This window comes from Papaver somniferum, chromosome 10 (genome assembly GCF_003573695.1).
Source record: "Papaver somniferum cultivar HN1 chromosome 10, ASM357369v1, whole genome shotgun sequence".
NCBI lineage: Eukaryota > Viridiplantae > Streptophyta > Magnoliopsida > Ranunculales > Papaveraceae > Papaver > Papaver somniferum.
This window is the reverse complement of record NC_039367.1, coordinates 162124169-162148213: the sequence shown is the minus strand read 5'-3', so window position 1 is coordinate 162148213 and position 24045 is coordinate 162124169. Positions and strand designations below refer to the sequence as shown.

The window sequence follows — 24045 nt, the reverse complement described above, 5'->3', positions numbered from 1 at the left end:
CGCAAGCGGGTAGGACAGTTTTAATTCAATCAATTCTCCAGTCATATCCAACATATCAGATGCAGATGCTTGTCCTTCCAAAAGATACTCTAGATAAACTTGACAAAAAATTCAGAGAGATTTTTGGTGGAATAAGGATAAGGCAAAAACAAAAGGTGGATATATAAAAGCATGGAAAGGCATGTGCAAACCAAAGTCCCAAGGCGGTCTAGGAATTAAGAATCCCCATAACTTCAATATAGCCCTTCTAACGAAGTTAGCAAGTAGGGTGATGACAGAAAAGGATCAACTATGGATAAAATTACTAGAAGCGAAATATTTTCATGGATCGAACCCTTTTCAACCGAAAAGAAATTATGAACTCTCGTGGATTTGGACAAGTATTCAGAAGGGTCTCAATATTATAAAAGGAAACTTCATCTGGCAAGTGAAAGACGGAAAAAACACAAGGATCTGGGAAGACAAATGGATACTTGACACAAATACAGTAACCCAACCAAGTGATAAGCCAGACCCGATACCTCAAAATGTCCATGAGCTACTAAATTCTGATGGTGGCTGGGATATTGAAAAATTAAATGAATATTTTTCCCCAGAAATTAAAGGAAAAATTCTAGCAATTTCCCCGAATAAAGAAAACAGGGACAAAATTAAATGGGAACACCATATTTCGGGAGCTTTTTCGGCAAAAAATATTTACAACTACCTTATCAATCAACATAATAATGATGAGGAAGATATTATATTCTCGTGGGAAAATATTTGGAATTTGAAGAAAATACCTCGGATCCGACTATTTATTTGGAAATTGATCCAAAAGGCGCTCCCAACAAATAGCAGATTAGCAGCCCACAACCCAAAAATATCATCAGAGTGTCCTCTATGTAAAAACCAAGAGGCGGAAACAAAAGATCACCTTTTTAGAAAATGTCCTTTTGCTAGAGCAATCTGGTTTGGATGTGAATTGAACACAGTCAACTCGCAAATCAACACAGATTCGATTGTTAAGTGGGTTGAGAACTGGATATCAAATAGTATCTACTCAAAAAATTGTGAACACATCGCAACGATCACTTGGTTCCTGTGGAAGTATAGATGTGAAGTAATTTTTAGGAAAACTAACCCATATCCATATGCATTGATCCAACAGATTAGGAATTTTTTACAAACTCAACCTCCTAATAAAGAGAAGTTACAAACAAGTGCTTAAAAAAAGAAGACAAAAACAAATAAGTGGAACAATTTCAACTCTGATTGGATAATTTTTACAGATGCCTCCTTTAACAAGGAGAATTTAACAATGGGCTATGCTTTCATTCCTTACTCGGTAGAACAAGAAGCTTTTATGCATACAAGTTCAGATTGGGCTTCCTCGGCTTTACACGCAGAAGCAAAATCAGTTTTGAAGGCTTTAAATTGGCTAGAAGATAATATTCTCTTCAGTGCCTTTATTGCTACAGATTGTAAAATTCTGTCAGATTGCACTAACCAAAAAGATGCAGCAGTTGCCTGGACGGCGGAGGATACCATTGAAGACATTATTTCCATTCTGGACACTCTTCCACAAGCCAGGATAAAATTTATAAACATAGATTACAATACTGCAGCAGATTCAGTAGCAAAGGAAGCAAGAATAAGAAGACTACAACACTTTTCGAAGCATATGCAACAACAAATCCACAAAGAAAATATCATTTCTAATGTTTTCGAAAAAAATGAAATTGTATTATCTTGCTTAATTAATATATTCAAGCTTCTTATCAGAAAAAAAAAAAAAAAAAAAGCTTTTAGTCCACTAATGAAATAATTTTTACCTTACTTCTTCTTCTCAGATATATCTTTTTCTCAACGAGTTATCTCCTATTTGACTTCGTTCCAATATAAATTTCTTTGGGTGGCCATCCATACACGTAGGTCTCACACATTTTCGCAACCAGATTTTAGTAGTCGCCAATTACGTTGTTCTTTTTTTGATGGTTACGAACAAACCACCACGTTAAGCCATTTTCGATGTTCAACTTACGTGCTAACTGATAAGGACCAAGCTGGCATGCTTGATAACTTGATAACTATACGCAAATATTAGTGATTGATATTTCATTATTTTTAATGATACTTAAAATATGCACCCGCATGTTACTCGAACTCCATTTTAATTGATGCCGGCAAGAGTGACTCGCACGTTGTCCGGCGAAACCATTATGATGCAATTATAGGTTTAGCAAAAAAAAATTAAAAACCTAAGGTCCTGTTTGGTATAGTTTTCAAAAACAGTTTTCTGTTTTTAAAAACAGAGAAAACAGAAAACAGGAGAAAACGCGTTTGGTAAGGACATTTTCAGAAAATGTTTTCTATCTGTTTTCTGTTTTTAAAAACAAAAAAATGAAAACAACAAATTATTGTTTTCTGTGTTTTCTCTTTTTTTCTTTTTTTTATTCTTTTCTTCTTTTCAGAACAAAGTAAGAGATGGGGAATGACTGCAAGTGAGTCATGGCTAATATCACTATCTCTTAGACGAATCTTTACATTTGATCCGATTTAGTTGGTTTTCCTTGTTTTCAAAAACAATTTACCAAACAATTTTTAGAAAATGAAAACAAGGAAAAAAAGGTATGTTTTTAAAACAGTGGAAAACTATTTTTGAAAACTGTTTTTCAAAACTGTACCAAACAGGCCCTAATTATTTGCACGATAGGAGGCCAACTGAGATTCACCGTGTAGCGCAAGTGGTTTATAATTTAAGAATAATTAGAGGAGTTTGTCTAATAGTTTTTCTAGTTATTATTATTAAAAGAGTTTTTGATTTTTAAAAAATCTTAAAAGGAATTTTTTTTCATTTTTTTGGCTTAATTATTTAACGCAATTTATATACGAGAATCATTCTGAACATGTAGACTTTCCCTAATAATTTCTCGAATAAAAAAACACTGATTGATCACAAATTAAAAATAAACCAAAATAAATCATTCCGAAAGTCTATAAATTGAAGCGCAAATACAGTAAGCTTTCATCCATCATCAAAGCATCGTTATCGATCTCATACCTACAATTATTATCATGGCTCCAAGAAATAGTTCTTCTCTTGTTTTGGCTGGTTTTCTTTTGGTTGTCCTCTTTACCATACATTTTGGTAAGTATTCTTAGGATTTTGATTTCACTTATCTTTAGAATTTTTCGTCCCATCGTCAGTGGTTAATTATTAGTATTATGGTTCCTTTCTTACTCAAAATGAGAGAAGAAGATTTTCCTTTTGTTTTTTTGGCTAACCATTTCAACAAATATTTACTGTTACTATTTAATTTCAAGTTGATTTAACCCCAGTTTATGCACGTCCATATCCTAATAAAATCTTCTGTGTTAATTATGTATGTAAATGTAGAGACGACATATGCTCAAACATTTGGAGAAGTTTGCACGAAGAAGGGGGGTGTTGTTAAGGTCCTTAAGGGATGCGACAAATGTGGAATAGAACAATGTCAGGGTGCATTTGAATGCGCTTTCGGAACTGTGCTGGTAAAACTTAAAGATCTACAGACGACTGGCGTGTGTATTTTGGACAAAAAAGAGCCACTTCTCGGGGGTAAATGCAATTGCTGTTGTGCTGAACCAAAACCACCAAAACCATAGCTGATGAATATATCGCCATGTATGTTTTGGGTTAGACGTGTGTTTGTGTTTTCTTTCCCCTTTATATCCGAATCCAAGGAGCCAAACTCGGCCGAGTTATTTGCGAGTATACTTTACTTTGATATGAATTCTTCACCGAGGAATACTATTGGTGCATAAATCGCTGAGGAGGACCGAGTTTTATCAAGATTCTGTGTGTTTACTGGTTCTGTGTGTTGGATTGATTTCCTTTAATGTGGAATATATGTTATCTTGTATTCAATGGTATAAGATTTAATTGAGGGGCATTAATAATGTTTAGATTTTGATTTTAATTGGCAATGAGTGGAGAGGTCCTAAGGGATTATAAACCGCAGGATCTTAGATGCCCAAACAATGTGAGACTAATAATCTCAACACGCCCCCTCACGTGTAGCCTCGTTGGGTCTAATAAACAAATATTGGTTTGAAGTTTCTCACACAACTTGTGAGATTGATTTCATTAATAGTATTTATATGACTTATATGAGATTACAGATGAGAATACTAAAAAGAATAAACTAGAGAATAGGTACATCAGTAGAACCCGGATTTACAACAAGACTAAACCTAAACAACCATAGAATAGGACTTCTTAGCAAAACAATAGGAGGACCAGGAAGGTTATAACAACTTGTACGTATGTGAAATATGTATGTACACGTGAGATTTAATCGGTAGAGCCAGAACGAGCGCGCAACTTGGCAACCAGACGACCAAATTGTGGAGCTCCCAACGGCTTCTAAATACATCTGCCAGTTGATCAGCGGATTGAAGATGTTTCAGCAAAATCAAACCACTGAGTAGTTTTTCACGAACAAAATAACAGTCTATTTCTATATGCTTAGTCCGTTCATGAAAAACCGGATTTTGAGCAATGTGAATTGCGGCTTGACTATCACAAGAAACAGTGATAGGGAGAGGAAATGGAATATGCATGTCAGTGAAGATATAAGATAACCATTGTAATTTTGCTGTTAGATTAGCCAAAGCACGATATTCGGCCTCAGCAGAAGAACGAGCCACAGTAGGTTGTTTCCTGGATTTCCATGAAATAGGACTATCGCCTATTTTTACCAAGTAACCTGTAGTAAAATGATGAGTGAATGGACATTCTGCCCAGTCAGAATCTGTGAACCCATGCAGGGAAAGAGAGCTATTGGAAGAAAGAAATATGCCATGACCAATTGTTTCCTTTAGATAACGAAGAATACGATGAGCAGCATCCATATGAGATGTGCGAGGCTTCTGCATAAACTGACTCAAATAATTTACTGAATAAGTTATGTCAGGACGAGTAACTGTAAGATACAGGAGACGACCAATAAGGCGTCGAAATGGACTTGGATCAGACAACTCCTTACGATCAGTGGGTGTTAACTTAAGATGTGCATCAATTGGAAATGGTGAAATACGAGCACCAGTGAGGCCAAAGTCTTTAAGAATATCAAGGACATATTTGCGTTGACAAATGAAAATTCCTTTAGAAGAACGGGAGACCTCAATACCCAAAAAATATTGTAAGCGTCCAAGGTCCTTAATAGATAAATGAGAAGCCAGGCGTAGCTTAAGTGAGTTGATGAAGCTATCATCTGTGCCAGTTATAATTATGTCGTTGACATAAACTAAAACAAAAATCGAAGTTGTACCCCGATGATATGTGAAAAGAGAATGATCACATAGAGATTTTTGAAAGCCTTCAGTTAATAATACTGAGCTTAGTTTGGAAAACCATTGATGAGAGGCTTGTTTAAGGCCATAGAGAGATTTCTTAAGTTTGAATACTTTAGACTCACCTTTACGTGCTAGACCCGGTGGAATGCGCATATCGAGATCACCTTGAAGAAATGCATTGTTCACATCCAACTGGTGTAAAGACCAGCCATTGATTGCTTCCACAGACAGCAACACACGGGCAGTGACTAACTTGGCAACCGGTGCAAAAGTGTCGTAATAGTCAATTCCTTCTTGTTGAGTATATCCTTTCGCAACAAGACGAGCTTTATAGAGTTCTATGGAGCCATCAGAGTTAAATTTGATTTAAAAAACCCATTTACAGCCAATTGCAGTCTTGTCGGGTGGTAAATCAACCATTATCCAGGTATCATTCGCTTCCAAAGCCAAAATTTCTTTAGCCATTGCAGCACGCCACTTTAGACACTTGGTTGCCTGTGAAAAGGATTTTGATTCCTCATTATGAAGAACAACATATAAGAAAGCCTTATGTTCTGGCTTGAATTTATCATAAGATAAATAGTCCGTCAATGGATATACATAATTGGATTGACATCGCGCAGATGAACAGTGATAGTCTTGCAAATAGACTGGAGGATGGCGATCACGAACTGGTCGTGAATGTTCAGCTGGAGTAATTGGGTGATTAATTGGTACTGACGATAAAGATGGCAGACCAGATGAAGAGACAATTGGATGTGCCAATGGAGACGATTGTATGATACCCCATTTACTGAACATGCTTAGCTAATAGGTTTACAACCTAACTGAAGCATCAATTTCATATCAACGATTTTAGGAATCATAATTACATAAAATGAACTAAAACCAAACCCAAACTGTTAAACCCAAATACTCTAATATTAATAGATGAACTCTCAAATGATATAAATATATTTGTGTGTTGTTTACAATAAATAAAGAAAACATATATATAAAAGATACGTAACTAAGTTCGGTAACGCTTTAAACTACGAAAACGGATATCTTCACTGCACCCTCTCTTCTAATAACTGAAAACTGAAGTGGAAACGAGTGAGCACTTCATCCCAAAAGGGTGCTCAATGAAAAACATGTAACTCTCAAGTAATCACTAACATACTTCACAGTTCTACGAGAATATAAATCGGAAGAAATAAGAAGAAGACTAAACATTCAACAATTTTTGCAACATGAAGCAAGTGTCACTCTAACCTCGCCAAACTCATTGGAGAAGACGATGCGAGAGTAACCCTAATCAATAATAATAACATCATCCACACAGAGTGTCCATACAAACCATGATTCAGAATATTACCATCAAGATCAGAAAGTTATACAAACAAGTATAATATGCACACGAGTGATTTCCCTCAAATAAAATAATATATATAATATCATAACGGATGAATTACCGGCCTACTAGGTCATATTCAAACGGATGAGTCACCGCCCTACTATATTAATAAGCATAATAATATAACGGATGCATTACCGCCCTACTAGGTAATATTCAAACGGATGAGTTACCTCCCTTCTATATTAATAAGCAAAATATTATAACGGATGAATTACCTCCCTACTAATGAAATAGTTATAATAATATTTGAAGGGATGAATTACCGCCCTACTAAACAATATTGTCGACAGATGAATTACCGCCTTACTTAACTTAGCTAAGAGTCGTGGGGAACACAGACACTCCTCGCAGGGAAATCTCACAGTGCATATCAACACAACACATCATAGCAACACCGTACATACAGATGCAACATATACGTCATACTCAAGATACATGAAATAGAACATCACAGTATACGCTATCATGCACTCAAATAGTAAAGACTCATCATGCTCGCAGATAAAAAAAAGCTTAATGATTACAAGAAGGTTATAGAGTTTCCACCTGTTTTGAAGGCAACCCACTCCTACCTTGAAATCCCGAATCCACTGGTTCATACTTTGAATCGATCGTTGTTAATATAGAATAACTGCTAATCACACAAGCATACTAAGAAATTAGCCAAAAAGCTAATATCATAATCTCATACCATTCGCTATTTATAAACTAAATGAATTATCTAATGGTTTTAAGCCATTTATGGTTCCACACCTTTTTATTATCTATATTTAGCATAATAAAGGTTTACTAATCCAATTAAATTGGTTCTATAGTTCAATAGACATGTCTTATGAACATCTACAACTTGGTAGAAGAAACTAAAGGCTAATTCGACCCATAAAAGGTTCAACACCAAAATAGGAAAGTTAGGCCCTCAGCCCAAGTCCTCAAACCCGGCCCACTAATCTAAGGCCTGATCCAACTGACTGTCAAACTGACGTTCACAGGTCATCTGACAGTCAACGACATTCAAGGTCAAAGCCCAGAAAAGTCCACTGGTCAACTCTAAATCGGTCAACTGAGTCAAGACAGATAACTTAGTGAGTTAACACGGTTCAGTTCAGTTAGATAAATTGAGTCACCTAAGAACATAATCAGTCAGATAATCTGACTGAGCAGAAAAGCTCAAGGCCAATGCCTTTGTACAGGCCAAACTTCTATTGCACAAACAATGAAGCAATACAAAAGCAAATACCCTATAACTCAAATACAAGCCTAATCTACCATTACAATATCTGTCAATTCAACTACAGAAGAGCATTCATTGAAATCCCATGGACTTCAACCACATTGCCCTTCTAAAACAATACCACCTCCATTACGATGAAAGCATTCCCACCAGCAATATTGACTTCGTCTTGGGTCCAATTCTTCTTCTAAAACACAACTTCAATTCTTCACAACTGTAGCTTACCTTCCCCAATTACACATAAACCATTCATCAGCTGTAAAGATTACATCTTCTTGTTGAGAACCCATCTGCAATACTGGTTCTCATTCCGAGCATCATCTTCTTCTTAACTCTCACTGCATTCAACCAGCATTTCCAACCTATATCAGGTGAAACCTCAACACTATAATCTTCATCGCCAACCACTAACAGCAGCACCACCACCCTCTTCTTATCTTCAATTCATTTAAGACCCAAAACTAATACCACCAGCAATTACCAATCAAATGAAATACTCTTAGCACTATCATCTTCTTAGCTTCACTCTCTGTAGCTCAACCTCATCTTAACTTCTTCATATTCTAGTAAACCTTCCTTCATATCATCTCAGCATCACAAATACAGAAGTGCGAGCATCTTCAAAACTAACACAACAACTTCATTACATCCGGCAGCACCAACACGAATCCCTGCCACCACCTAACATTCATCTAAAGTTCATCCTCAGTTGCGTTACAAAATCCCTTACGGAAACACTATAACTTAAACCCAACTGCAACTCAAACTCATTCATCTTAATCAAATCTCCAAGAACATTAATTCCCTGAATATCACCACCAACCTCAGCTTCTTTTGCAGCTTCCCTGTTATATAAATCTGAACCAGACCACCACCACAGCTACATCCTAAACCCATCTCTTCCAGTTCATGTAAACTACTCAATCACTCCATGAACGCTAACTAAATTGGGGAAGAACAAGGGGAATCCTAATTTCTCTATGAATTCAAAATTAAACTCCATATATTCATCTACACTTCAATTAACAACAAATCCATACTATAATCAAACAAAACACATCAAAATCATAAAGCAATTTCAATGAATTCGAAACCCTAAATTACCTTTTATCGATTCACCTCATCAATTCGGTGATAACCCTGCAATCCATCATTAGAACAACTACAGATCTTCAATTCAACCTTCACCCTTCTGTTCTTCGTCAATCAGCAACCTAAAACATCATCAGTTCTACAAAACCTCAAAACTCAGAAACCCTAACCTCTAATTTACAGCAACATCGACATCTTCTCATCTTCCCAGAGATAATCAACATCAGTACCACCAACAACGATCACTACGCAACTATACCCCTCTCTCTCGATCTAAAAATCTCGATTTCAATTTCGTAACATCACCAACAGGTGAAGAACACGGGAAGAGAAGCAGAAGAAGAAAATAAAAAATGAGCTTATCTGCTCGATTTGGTCTAGATAAGGCCCAAGGAAAGTTATGGAACACCCGTGAATAGGATAAGGGAAGCTCCAGTCGGTTTAATAGCAAAAGACTACTTTGCCCTTTCTCACTAATCCGATGATATCTTCTTTGTCCGGTATCTGTATGACACGTTCGAGTAATCCATTACGCGTAACTTTTCGTTATCTTTTCGATGGTACTAATTTTAGTATTTAGATCATTGTTAGATTAAATTCTATTAATTAACGTTTGTGTTAATATAACCGATTCATTAGCAGGTAAATCGTGTCTTGACTAGTCTAATAGCGTTGACGCGCTCGATGGTCCTTACAGATTGTCCTGAAGATTGGACCACAGAAGGAACGACAGGAGTAATATTTTGTAAAGGAAAAGACAGAGCTGGAGAGGATTGTGCAGGTAGAATTACGGACTGACCTGGAGATGTTTGTGCAGGTGGATTAAAGAACTGACCTGGGAAGGATCGTACAGGTGGAGGTACGGACTGACCTGGAGATGATTGGGAAGGTTGATTAAGGGATTGACCTGGAAAGGATCAGACAGGCAGATTTACGGACTGACCTGGAGATGATCTGGCAAGTGAGACTACAGGTTGTGCAGTCTAGGGAGAAACTGTAGAGTAAGGAATTGAACAACCAAAATTCTCTGAAGATTGTGCAGCGGAATGACCTGCAGTCTCAGCATATAATAAATCATCACGGTTCAGCTGTGAGGGAGATGCCGGTGAAATAGGTGCATGAGAAGTATAAACGGAATCATAGAGATAAGATTCTGGAGATTGTACAGGGCTGGTACAATTGAATTATGCGATAAATCATCAAATGGAAAAGATAGTTCATGAAACACTACATCTCCACAAGTGTAAATGGAATTAGTTTCAAGATCGTATATCTTGTAACCCTTCTGACCATGAGGGTATCCAATGAAAATGCCAGGTTTGGCACGCTGGTCGAATTTGTGAGAAATACGAGTATTTCTGTGATAATACTGAAGATGGTAACTTATTGATTAAATAAGCAGCAGCAAGAACACATTCTCCCCAAAAACGCAGGGGTAAATTGGATTGAAATCTTAAAGACCTTGCTACATTTAACAAGTGTCGATGCTTGCGTTCAACAACGCCATTCTGTTGTGGAGTATAAACACAACTTGTTTGATGAATAATACCTTTTTCATGAAACCAAGACTGAAGTTCTTTTGGTTTGAACTCAGCACCATTGTCAGACCGAAAAGTTTGCAATGATGGAATAATTAAATTATCGACACCTGAGGAGATGTTGGTGAGTTTATGACCAAACTGAGTCATAACGAAGTTAAAAGAATATTGAAGAAACTTAAAAGTTTCGGATTTAGTTTTCATTAGATAGACCCAGGTGCATCTAGAGTAGTCGTCTACAATAGTAAGAAAGTATTTTGCACCGGAAAGAGACTGAATTGAAAAGGGACCCCAGATATCAGCATGTATTAATTAAAAAACATGAGAAGATGAAGAAACACTTTTATTAAACTTAAGACGAGTTTGTTTCGCCCTTGGACAAACATAACAAAAGTGATTACATTGAGAATGAATGTAAGGAAATTCGCTAACTAAAAATTTAAAAGAATCCATGTTTGGATGGCCGAGACGACGATGCCATGTATTAACAGGCTTATTCGTGCTAACAGATAAAGCAAATGGTTAAGAACTGAAGTGGTAGAGGCCTGCAATGCATTTACTCCATTCAATCTCCGTGTTCGTTTGACGGTCCTGAAAGATGCAAGATCCGTTTGAGAATGATACACAACAATTAGCTGTGCGATTCAATTGACTGACAGAAAGCAAGTTAAATTTAAAACTTGGGATATAAAAAACATTCAATAGTTTGATAGTGGGTGATAAATCAACACACCCAATATGAGTCACAGATGTATGTGATCCATCTGGTAATTGAACATGGATTGGTGTAGAAACCAATTTATGAGAAGAGAACAATGATAAAGAGGAACAAATGTGGTGAGTAGCACTACTATCTACAATCCTAGAATTGATTGTACAAGAAAGAGACATACCTGCGAAGTTAGCGAAAAGAGTATTATCACCAGTAGCAGCATTGGGTTCCAGCAACGACAGGAGGTGCTGATATTGAGCTATAATAATATTTGGTGCAGCAAGGGGAACCGGTGCAGCAACAGGTGTGATAGCAGCAGCTAGAGGAGCATCAGGGCCACGAGATGATTTTGGTAAATCTTTAGGATATCCGTTCAACTTCCAGCAAGTTGTTCTAGTGTGACCAATTTTGGTACAATAATCACAGAATGGCCTGAGACGTTTATAACTTCCAGGAATAGCGATTCCTACAGTACCAGGCTTTGCATAGTTCCTCGAATTTCTATAATCACCACGAGAGACATTCAAAGTAGCTGATTCAATAGATGGAACAGAAGAAGAGTTTATACATTGTTGCTCCTACTCCTGCCTGACATGATTGTAGATCTTAGCAGATGAAGGCATAGGCTCCATGAGAAGGATTTGACTTCGCAGAGAATAAAATCGATCGTGTAAGCCTTGTAAGTACTCCATGGCTCTATCCTGATTGTGATTGTCGACGTAGTTTTTGCCGGCTCCACATATACATGGCTCAGCAGGACGAAAAACATCCAACTGATCTCAGAGAGACTTGAGTCGTGTGTAGTACATCGCCACACTGAGATTGTCTTGTTTCAGATTGGATATAGATTGCTTTAATGCATGCAGCTTGGATGCATTGTGATGGGAGAAATGAGACTTGATTTCCAGCCACTGTTCTCTTGCAGATGGAAAGTTCATTGTGTTTCCTCTGATTTCAGGATCAACAGAGTTAGAGATCCAACTCCCAACGAGATCATCGCAACGCGTCCAGTGTGGAAGATCGACTGAACTTGTTGGCTTCTTCACCGTACCATCAATATATCAGGTTTTTCCTTTTGCACTGAGTGCTTTCGTCATTCCCCTGCCCCAGGTGCAGTAATTATCGCTGGTTAGAAGGGGAGTGAGTATCACAGATGTGGGATTGTCCGCTGGATGGACGTAATAAGGACTGCTGGGAGATAGTGCAATATCCTTATCGGAGATGTTGTGAGGTTCCATTGTTGTAGGATCTGATTGAGTATCATCAACAACCATGGAGATGAAGTTTCAGGGGGAAAAAAAACCCTAGCTCTAATATACCATAAACGAATATTGATTTGAAGTTTCTCACACAACTTGTGAAATTGATTTCATTAATAGTATTTATATGAATTACATGAGATTACAGATGAGAATACTAAACAGAATAAACTAGAGAATAGGTACATCAGTAGAACCGGACTTTCCAACAAGACTAAACCTAAACAACTATAGAATAGGACTTCTTAGCAAAAGAATAGGAGGACCAGGGAAGGTTATAACAACTTGTACGTATGTGAAATATGTATGTACACGTGAAATTTAATATCTAACACGTGGACTATTATCCTTCACACACTTGCCAATCGGCTAATTGTCAGCTTCCCAAAGTTATAAGAACTTTGTCCGCTCAGCACTTACTGCTCCGTCGTAATGTTGCATCTTGCTCCTCTGCATTCACCTGCAACAAAACGGAGAATTTTCCTTATAACAACATTTTAGAGTTATTAGTAGAAGAAACATTCCAGTCCTATCCCAGCTTCCCGAGTTGCATTTTCCGAAGACAATAAAAACAAGTAGAAACCAGAAAAATCTAAAGCATCTACACATGGAACAAATTTACATGAAAGCCCACACATGTGCAAGCCCAACTTACACGTACCAAACCCGCAAAACTACACCAACAAACCAAGTGACTAAGTTATGATGCTTCGACAACCACTGCCAGACTGCCACCAAAATAAATGCCAATTTCAACTAGGCATGTAGTATTTAGAGTAATCAATCTCAGAAAGATCTTGATTTCGTAACAAGTTTTATCATAAGATCATAGGAATCAATCGTCATCTTTACTGCATCTGCATGAAAATATTTCCAAAAAGTTCATGATAAATTGATAATATCGGCCTACATACATATACAAGCCCAAATTACCTGTACCAAGCCTACAAAAACACCCACCATATGTTGCTTATACCACCATGCCCAGTGGCCACCTAATACATGCTCTTTTTGAACTAGACGTACCTTTGGAATACTTGATCTCTCAAAATGAAAAAGTGATGTTATTTCTTGTGTAGAATTTAATAGAGTTTTACAAGGAGTCGTTCTTTTTCTAACACCTGAAACTCCACAAAATGCATTTGAGATGATTATAGTTGTATGCTTAATCTTTTAGCTAACAATTTTAAAATGAAATACGGAGTACTAAACACTTTGTGTTTGTGCTAATAATGCCACACATACACTTTAAATTAAGTAGTTATCAATTGGTGCATGCTAAGATTAAAAACAGACAATCAACAAGATTCCATCTTGGGCACCCGTCATTTATTATTATTTTATTTTATTTTATTTTTGAAGAAAACTCAGGAGAAGCCTAAAGAAGAGAAACAAAAGATCCCAGTTTTCCTGGTAGCGTAAAAAGTGACTTTAGTAAATGTTGTCTTTATATTTCTCCTAATTCCTTAATGATAGCTTAATACGAATTTTCCTTGGATTACGTTTAATAGAGTAAGAGTTTCCATATCTTAGGCTGCAATGTGCACATTTGTGTGATGCAATTCTTTGACCCATTGGAAAGTCAGGTTTGTCCCTCTTGTTGTTCCCCTTTCTCCATTATATTCTGGATGTCTTCTATCCCCAATATGGTTTCATGAACAATCAGTGGAAATTATGGCAGTGTACAGGAAATGAGTGTCGGGTTCTTGATGTTAAAATGGAGATGGTGAACCGAGAAAACCTCATTCCGTTAAAAGGTGGAATGGTACTGTGGTTGGTTGGGGTCCATTGATCTTGGTATATAATACATTATTCAGGATATGAATTTGAAGATTGTACACCTTGTCCTAGGTGGGGAGATGTTGTGTAGTAGTACTCTTAGCATTTAGAGTAGTGCATGTGCTTAAAGATGTGATTGCATCCGGTTTTCCAAATAAACTAACAAGAAACAACATGGTCAGTTAAACTAACAAACCAGGAGTTAAACCTGGCAATGAAACCAAACTAGTTTCGAAATTACTCATTGTTGGAACCATAGAGATTCTGCCTAATAGAGGCGGCAAAGGGACAATCCATGGAGAAATGTGTCACCTAGCTTCCTCTTCAAAACTGCAAACTTCGTATATATATTGGCAGCTTTTACATTTGTGCGGAGGATTCCATGCACAGACTTCTATGTACAATTTTTTTGGCATCTTCCATTAGGTCAGTTGCGGCTCATTGATGCATTTGCTGTTGATTTTGGATTTGTACAGAGATCTGACAGAGAATCCTCCATTATTGGTGAGTTTTTAGAATTTGATCTTCCTCACAAGTGTGTTGGAGTTTGGGGCCTAATGACCTGAAACCATTACCGACTGACTGACCACCATTGACTAATTCCAGAGAATTCTATCTATACGGGCAAGCAATGTCCAGCAGAGTGGCGGTTTGTGTTATGATCTCATCTCTTAGAGCAAGGGCTATGGAATGAGTTTTTTTAACACTCATTCACTGTCAAATTGAGTGAGAAATGAGTGAAAGAGAGTTTTTTTGACCGTGGGAGCCTTAATAAAAAGACTAAACGGCTGATCTTTATCTGTTTGGAGAGAAAAATTCTCTCCAAGCGGCTTAACATTCGCCTCCTCTCGTAGTTTTTCTTTTTTTTAGTAATAAAAACCTAATTGTGAGTCCCACATCTAAGAGTTTTAAATTAACAAAACTCTAAAAATAGGCTTGAGAGGCAGATTTTCAGCCGCTCATTGTGTTTTTCACCAAACGGCTGATTTTTAGCCGCTTAGCCTCCCCTTTCGCCTACTCATTCACTCCACTGAGTGTATCAGTGATTATTGATGAATGAGTGGGTGTTCTCACTCCATAGTAGCATCTAATTTGAGCAAATCCAACGATAATCATTCATATTGAATGAGAACACTCACTCCATAGCCCTTGCTCTTACAAGCTCCTTTATTGGTAAGAAACTTAGGCTATAAATAGCAAGGTAAGAGATACTAAGAGTTAAGTCCTTTGCAAAATAATAGATGTTATTATAGAACATCATCAGAATAGTTAGTAACTTGAGTGAGCACGGAAGAATAAAAGAAAATATAAGGAGCTTGAACATCATTGATAAAGGTTGCTTCTTCATCATCAGATAAGTTATGTTGATGGTTAAGTTTGATTTATCAAAATGCTCATAATGCTCTAAGATGTGCCTATCTGTTGGTTGTGTTGTTGACAATTTTCCAATTAATTATATTGGTATCCCTTTGGGGAGCAAATCCAAATGTAAGGCTATTTGGATTAGCGTCATTCAAAAGTTTCAGCAGAAACTTGCTTCTTGTAAGAGATCTTTTCTTTCAAGGGAAGGTTGATCATGATTCAGAGTGTGTACCTCCCTATTTATTTTCTCAATATGTTTCAGATTCCAATCTCGGTTAGAAAAGAATTGGAAAAAATAATGAGAAATTTTCTTTAGAGGTCCACTAGCGCTAATATAAATAGAGGTCGGGTGGCTTGGCCAAATGTAACGCGTTCAAAGAAAAGAGGAGGTGTGGGAATCAAGAAACCGAAACATGTGAATTCATCTCTACATGCAAAATGGATCTGGAGGTATGGTTTGGAAAAGACTGCGCTTTGGAGAAAAATTGTACATCAAAAGTTTGGAGGAAATATAAATTCTTTCTTTCCGAATACTTTTACAAAACCGGTTGCTTCTAGGTTGTGGGCAAGCATTTTGAATTCTAGAGAGTTAGTAGTCAATTGTTCAAATTTGAAACTCAAGAATGGTGCTAGTGTCTTGTTCTGGAAAGATATTTGGGTTGGTAAAACTCCTTTGCAGACTTTGTTTCCTTGCGTATTCAAAATTTCAAGATGGAAGAATGTGTCTGTAGCTGATTTGGCTATTAATTCAGATGGATGCACTCTAAATTTTTCAAGGAATCTTAGAGAATCGGAACTTGGCTATTCAATTCGGTTACTCCAATTAATGGGTTCCCCTCGTGATCACTTATCTGAAGGCGCGGATGAAAGGACTTCGCTAAATGATAAGAGTTTTACGGTAACTGCAGCTTACGATACTTTTGACACTAATGGACGCATTGTGTTTCCTTATAAGCAAGTATGGAATACTGTCATTCCCTTGAAGGTTTCTTTCTTTGTTTGGACCATGTGCTACAAAGGCCCGCCAACAAGAGATTTTTTCTACCGAGCTGGGAAGGTGAATCTCCTCTTTGTCTTTTTTTCTGTTTCTGAACGGAAATCAAACTCGCATTTATTTCTTCATTGTAAGTTTACTGGAAAAGTATGGAACTACTTCTTTCATAGCCTAAGATTAAATTAGGATTTCGGAATTTGTTAAAGAAACAATCTGGAATTGGAGAGTTGCGAAACCAAAAACAAGAAAACATAAAATTTCGTTTCTTTTACCTTTTGCATTTGGTAGATTGTTTGGCGAGAACGGAATAAGTCCGGGAGTAGTTAGCAACTTCTCTTTGCAATTAAGTGCACGATGTTCAATTGGTTGATATACACAAGACTTTTGATGGTTTTCCTCTTTCAACTTTAACTCGTAATTGTGTTGTTTTCGTGAACTATCCTTGACGTCTTTTTTGTATGCTCTTCCTTGAGTCTTTGTATTCTATTCTTGTCACCTTGTGTGACTCTGTTTTAATATAGTTTCCCGTTTTTGGATAATTTTTTTTTATGTAGCAAACAGTGAATCACATAAATCCTGAAAATTGTGAATAATTGAGCAAAAAATTGATAGCTAACAAAGTGTGCATGGATGTAACCAAGATGGCCCTTGTTTCATCGGGAACCTATAGGCTGAGAGCCCAATCCCTGGCCAACTGGGCTAATGCCAGTTGGTTCGGATAACCCATTTTTGGCTTTGCCATATATCCTATTATATTCATCCTCCAAAGATGAGGCGTTTGACCATCAAGAGATCCTCGAGACAACTCACAACTGCTACGTCTGGTCAGGTCTTGGCACTTGGGTACTCATCCACTCCTCAGCAAGGCACCAAAGCGCAAGTCACCAAAGCAAAGGTAGGATAGACCTTTTTTTTTTAGGATTAACCCATGTGGCATAATAGTCAGGTCACGTTTGATTTATGAAAAAACTCATGCGGCATATATATTATACATTCGATTTTACCAGCAAGCTGGTTGACATTCAACTCTTCCGGGATCTGTCGAACTTTAATAGCTCTAGGTCAACCACTGGGAATTACGACTGCATTAATCCCAGAAATTTGGGCTTTGTTTTTAGCTTCAAAAACAGCAACAGAGAGGCAATGACCAAGAGTTCTCTTTGAAACAGACTCAGAGAACCTTCTGCGTTTCATTACCTCCTCCACCCCTCCACCTTGGCACATAGCAGGAATGATTGAAGAAATAAAAAGTAGACTTCGACAGATCCCGCAAGCTGCTATTCAACACAACTACAGGGAAGGAAATCAGGCAACCGACGAAATGGCCAATCATGCAGCAGATGGAAGCCAAACAGAAAATTCATCAACCAAAATATGGGACCAGGCAATCCCATCTTTTATTAGTCACATTTTATTTCAGGACTCCGTGGGTACCACATACCCACGACAAATTGTAATCTATTTTCCTTTTAATAATATGCATGCTTCAAAAAAAAAAAAAACTCTTCCGTGCCGATACGCAAAATTTCCTCACATTTGTTTTGCACATTTGCTTGTATTTTTATAACATAATACTGAAATGAAAATAAAATTATGACTTGTTAAATAAAGATTTTTGTTAAAGGAAGAGCAAAAATGGATCCGAAAAGAGCGAAAATCATAGTCGACTCATTAATTATGACATAGTCAACATAATTCACTAACTCGGACCAAACTACCCCTGTTTAGTACATTTTAGGATACACAAATTACCCCCAAAAATGTTCATCTTCCTCCAGCCGTAACCATCCTTTCCGCAGCACCACCACCAAACTCTTTACTGTACGGCCCACTAACTCCATTATAGGTATCCTCTCGTTAATGCTCACCGTTAACATACATTTCACTCAAAGATAACAACTCTCTTTTATTTAAACAAATAATTCTTGTTTCAAAAATTGAACATTCAGTTCTAATCACTCGAGGCATCAAAATAATTGGATCTAAAATTAGTTGTCCGATAAAATCTACTTAATTATTATTCTTCCTCCATGGATTCTACCATCTTTCCTAAGTCCATCATCTTGTCAAGTTAAAATAAGTAAAAGATGTTCAAATTTTTTATTTAACCTAAATTAGATAAAGGAATAGAATATCAAAAGAGACTCAGATTGTTTAGAGGACGTTTGAATCGAATGATATTTACCTCATATACCAGCTAGGTATTTTTGGAGGTGGAGGTTTGGCAAAAGCTTGACTTTATTTGATGGACAACTAATTATAATCAATTTCTTATTTGGTTAAGTCAAGGGTAGATACAACTAATTAATCAATCAAACAAGTTGTTATAACCCGTAATGTTTAAAAAAATTAATGAATCAAGTTGAGTTTTTTTACCAAAACCCATTGGCAATGGAGTTTGCAGCAGTGAAATAGTTTTGCGAGATGGTACGAGTTGTGTGGTATGAGGGTGAATTGAATTAGGGATAGCCTGGTCCGAGTTAGTGAAATATATTGACTAGGTCATAATTAGCGAGTCGACTACGATTTTCGCTCTCCTCGGATCCATTTTTGCTCTCCCTTTAACAAAAATCTTAAATAAATTATTACGACACCAGTATGTCTCCTAGAGAAATGGTTTCAAAAGGCTTTGCCAAATCTGCCATGCTGCCAGCTGATAGTGATAGCTCAACTGATACTTCTTGCATAGTTGGCCGAGTACATGGATCACCCCGTAAACATGAAATTCCAACCTTCTGAATGTGAATTATTTCCTTTTGAACAACATCGGTCGGTGCTTTAATGCATTGGTCCAAGATGTCTCCTAACCTTATGTTTTGCCCCACCTTACTCGAAGACGAAGATGAAAGATGAATTTGTGAGAGTAATGTGATAATTTCAGATGGATGCCTTCCCATTAGTATTTCTAATATGATCACCCAAAACCTGTAAACATCACACTTCTCGGTCACCTTCATTGTATAGGCAAGCTCTGTAATAATAATAACATTATTAAACAAAGGTATAAATGTGAATGTACTAGCTATCTACCAAAAAATGGAACCAATAACAAAAAATATTTTACAAGTTTTAGTTGGGTTAAATGCGTACCTGGAGCAACATATCCGTAGGTTCCCGCAGGTGATGTCCAATGGGATGAATCTGGCATCAAAATCCTTGCCGTACCAAAATCAGAAACTTTAGCATCATATTCAAAGTCCAACAAAATATTGTTGCTAGAAATGTCCCTATGAACTATTGCGGGAATACAATCATAGTGCATATAAGCAAGTGCATCAGCTGTTCCCTTGATGAATGTCACCCTCTTTATCCAATCGAAGTCCATTGCTCGTTCTCCATCACATAGAACATTTTTTAAACTTCCTCTTTCTACGAACTCATAAACCAAAAATGAGACTCGTCGTTCTAAATTAGAACAGAAACCAAAAAGTTTCACAATGTTCCGGTGTCGAATTTCAGTTAACGCATGAACTTCACTTTCAAAAGACTTGAGATCTGCCATTTCAAAGTCGTCCCCCGACGAGTGAAGTTTCTTCACAGCAACAACCTGGCCTGCCGACAACTCTGCTTTATAAACACTTCCATATCCTCCCGTTCCAATGCAATATTTAGTATCAAAATCCTTTGTCGCCTCAATTATGTCTTCAAACACTATTTTCCCATCGTAATTCCAAACTGAAAATAAATTTCTTCCGGCATTAATGGCTCTAACTTGATCTGTAGGCGCCGCATTTAAAACTGATCTTTTTCGGAGACGAAACCAGATGGCAAAAAGTACAAATAAAATAAACAACGATCCAATCAAAGGAAGTAGGATTACAAGCAAAAGTTTATGCTTGTCTTCTTTTCTTGCGATCACAACCAAAGAATTACATGGTTTTAAGCCTCTTGAGATATTACCACACAACCCTTTGTTGTTCTTCAAAGCATCGAATGGACCACTCAATTCATTGTCAGAAATGTTGATAGTGATCAAGCTAATCATTTGATCAAATAATGATGGAAATGATCCGGAAAGCTTGTTGTGTGACAAATTTAGTGTTTGCAGTTTGTCTAGTCTTCCAAAAGTTGAAGGTATTTCTCCACTCAGCTCATTGTAACTAAGATCCAACAAGATCTGCAAAGAATCCAAGTTTCCGATCTGGGGTGGGATGCTTTTGTTAAAATTATTTCTGCTCAAATTTAATGATAGTAACTTTGAACACTCTCCTAGTTGTTTGGGTATTGATCCTGTGAGTTTATTGGTTGATAAATCGAGATATTGCAAGTTGGATAACATTCCAACTCTATAAGACAATCTACCAGAAAGCTGATTATTACTCAAGCGTAACTCGATCAATGAGGACAGTTTCAACAACTCAATGGGAATTTCTCCTACCAAATTATTTGAATCAAGATAAAGTGCATTTAAAAGCTTCAACTTTCCCATTTCAGTTGGTATTCTACCTGTGATATTGTTCCTTGAGAAAGATAGGGCTGTCAAACTTCGACAATCTCCCCAGTCTCTTGAGAGTTCACCATACATCATATTATTTTGCACTGTAAACCTATTTAGATATGGATACACGTGAAATGCCTCTGTAAGATTATCTACAAGATCATTATTTCCAAGAAACAGGCTTCTAAGACTGGTACAATTTCTATGGCTTCTTGGTATTGGACCCGTGAAATAGTTTCTAGATACCTTAAATGTTTCAAGTATTCCACTTTGACATACATTTTGAGGTAAATAACCAGAAAACTTGTTACTACCCAAAGACAGTTCTTTCAACTGTGTTAGATTGCTGATTCCAATTGGTAATGAACCATCAAATTCATTTTCAAAAAGATCTAAAATATTCAAATTTCTCAAATTACCCACCGATGCACGGATGGATCCGGTTAATTGATTTTGAGCAATAGTTAACTGAGTTAAATTGCTCAAATTACCCATCGAAGCAGGGATTGAACCAGTGAGTTTGTTCAGGTCTATATATAAGGTATCTAAAGACCTCATATTTCCAATATCTCGAGGGATGGTACCATTAAGTTGATTTCCATGAACTGATAAAACGATGAGGTTGGCCAAGTTGCATATAGAGGTGGGGATTGGACCAGTAAAAGCGTTTCTTGACAAATCTAAGCTTTTAAGAGAGCTTAACCTTCCAAAATCTTGAGGAATGATGCCAGAAAGTTGGTTATCATACAGGAAAAGTTCGTTTAGGCTAGTCAAATTGGTTATGGAAGCGGGAATTGAACCATCCAGATTATTGGTATAAATATCCAAGCTTGTAAGAGAGTGTAATCTTCCTATATCCCGAGGGATGATACCGGAAAGCTGGTTATCAAAATAGGTAAAGAGTATCTAGGCTAGTCAAATTAGTTACGGAAGTAGGAATTGAACCAGTAAGATTGTTTCTGGACAGCTGAAGGTTTGTAAGAGAACGTAGCCTTCCTATATCTTGAGGAATGGTGTCGGAAAGTTGATTACCATATAGGTAAAGAATTTCGAGGGCACTCAAATTTGTTAAGGAAGTGGGGATTGAACCACTGAGATTGTTGTTGGATAAAGTTAGAAATAGCAGACTTGGGAGAGAACCTATTTCTGGTGGAATATGTCCAGAAAGTTTATTGTTGGAAAGATCAAGGTTTTCGAGTCTTGGAAGATTACTTATTTGGAATGGAATAGCTCCAAAGAGTTCATTGTTGCTCAATTCAAGACTAACAAAGTTGGAGAAAGAAGAGAAGTTGAAATCATGAAGCGTACCTTGTAAGCCCAAAGTTGTTAGATTCAATATCACGATGCTTCTTTCGGTGTTACAAGTGATTCCATACCACTTGCATGGACTCCTTATACTCGCAGCAGGATTTATCTTCCAAGAAGACAGGAGAGAATGATTCTTGTTAACAAGGGTAGATTTCCACTCCAAAAGAGCATTTACTTCTTGTTCTATGCCTGCTAATTTTGAAGATTGTTTCGTTTTAGTGGAAGGACCATATGCAAAAAGAACAACACTGTAAGATGAAACTAACGGTAATGCCAACACTAGCGAAGTTATAGCGGAAACTTTTACTCGTTGCGACATTTTTGAAGAGAAGAGTTTTAGTTTATGGATAATCATCAACTAATGATTTAGAATGGGTTCTTATAATAAAATCTTGCATCATTTATTTGATTTCGAAGACTTAGTTTCCAGTCAACCAAAAAAACATTATATTAGAAAAATCTGCAGCCTCAACTATAGCTACGTGAGAAGCTGCCTTGGGAATTGGGATATGTGATTCTCGGTTTTCCCTTCTTCTCAGGTCTCTTGCTTCACTTTTGTCCACAGAGACACATGATAATTCCTTAATGTGGTTTATTGTAATTGAATACCAACAACCATTACTTGGAATTCATAACAGCGATCTGTTAAACTTCAACCGAGGAAATGTTTAATGCAGTACCTTAAATGAACCTCCAATATATATTAAACCCACGCGTTTGTGCCCTTCTTTTGCAAGAGTTAGAGTGTTTTGTAAGACCATGCGTTACTTACAACTCCTTGAAATATATTTGTATTCCCCGTTCATTAAAAAACAAAAGAAGCCGTGTGGTGTCCGAAACTATGCAATTTTTCTTCCATGCGATACAACTAGTATCGCCTACGAGTGGAAGGGAAAGAAATTGCAAATCGATTAACTCCAGGTAGACGCATCATGATCTGCCAATTCACCATCCGCTGGTGCCCATGACTAACCTTACATTTCTCTCTATAAAATAACATTTTTTTACACAAAATTGGTTAAAAAAGACCAAAACCAACAATTCCTGGATAAAATGGACAATTAGATTTTGATACTGTTTAAATGGCCAAAAATGTAAAAATAGGCAGGATGTAACCAGTTTCATCGTGCGCATTTTTCAAATATTTTGTCTTATTTTTAATTTACACAGGATGTATCCAGTTTCATCCTTACTATTTTTTAAATCTAAGCTAGAATGAAACCAGTTTCATCCTTACTATTTTTTTTTGGTCATTTCACCCAAACTACTTTTTACTCGTCCATTTGAACCGTGATTTAAAAATATTTGGACAAATGACCCATTTTCCGATTTTTTACGTGTCATACGGCTCTTTGACGCTAAATGTTCCTAAAACTACTAGATTTGGTTTTAATCACATACCCATACTACTTGCTTGCCTAGGAAAAAGCAATAACAGGTGAGGAAAATTACAACACATGAAACAAATTCCAACGAAAGCCCACACATGTACAAGTCCAATTCACTTTGTTGACTCGGTGTGGAGTCAGTGAACTCTGCTCCCACTACGTCATGCGGCAAAACCTGTTTGGCCTTTGGTCAGGCTCGTAACTGTGCTCATCCAGTTCACTGACT

At 37.0% G+C, this 24045-nt stretch overlaps 2 protein-coding genes and 1 long non-coding RNA gene across 3 annotated transcripts; 1 reads left to right on the top strand and 2 right to left on the bottom strand.

Annotated features, from left to right (window-relative positions):
• Nucleotides 1-3026: 3026 nt before the first annotated feature.
• On the top strand, nucleotides 3027-3904 carry LOC113317850. Its single transcript, XM_026565979.1, has 2 exons — nucleotides 3027-3130; nucleotides 3380-3904. Exons 1-2 carry the CDS (start codon nucleotides 3058-3060, stop codon nucleotides 3625-3627), a joined length of 321 nt encoding a protein of 106 aa, XP_026421764.1. The 5' UTR covers nucleotides 3027-3057; the 3' UTR covers nucleotides 3628-3904.
• Nucleotides 3905-6242: 2338 nt separating this feature from the next.
• Nucleotides 6243-9403, bottom strand: LOC113317475. The gene is made up of 2 exons (XR_003343571.1): nucleotides 9054-9403; nucleotides 6243-7349 (listed from the first exon to the last, which is right to left on the bottom strand). It is a non-coding gene; the product is annotated as an uncharacterized LOC113317475 (long non-coding RNA).
• A 9734-nt stretch (nucleotides 9404-19137) lies between these two features.
• LOC113319383 (MDIS1-interacting receptor like kinase 2-like) lies at nucleotides 19138-21755 on the bottom strand. The gene is made up of 2 exons (XM_026567644.1): nucleotides 19776-21755; nucleotides 19138-19656 (listed from the first exon to the last, which is right to left on the bottom strand). The coding sequence occupies exons 1-2, from the start codon at nucleotides 21679-21681 to the stop codon at nucleotides 19271-19273; spliced, it is 2292 nt and encodes a 763-aa protein (XP_026423429.1). The 5' UTR covers nucleotides 21682-21755; the 3' UTR covers nucleotides 19138-19270.
• Between the last annotated feature and the right edge of the window lie 2290 nt (nucleotides 21756-24045).

Coding starts and splice junctions, on each gene's coding strand:
- LOC113319383 (XM_026567644.1), bottom strand. CDS start 21,681: ATGAGGTCTTTAGATACCTTATATATAGACCTGAACAAACTCACTGGT. Junction 19,657..19,775: donor CTACGGATATGTTGCTCCAG/GTACGCATTTAA, acceptor TTATTATTACAG/AGCTTGCCTATACAATGAAG.
- LOC113317850 (XM_026565979.1), top strand. CDS start 3,058: ATGGCTCCAAGAAATAGTTCTTCTCTTGTTTTGGCTGGTTTTCTTTTG. Junction 3,131..3,379: donor CCTCTTTACCATACATTTTG/GTAAGTATTCTT, acceptor ATGTAAATGTAG/AGACGACATATGCTCAAACA.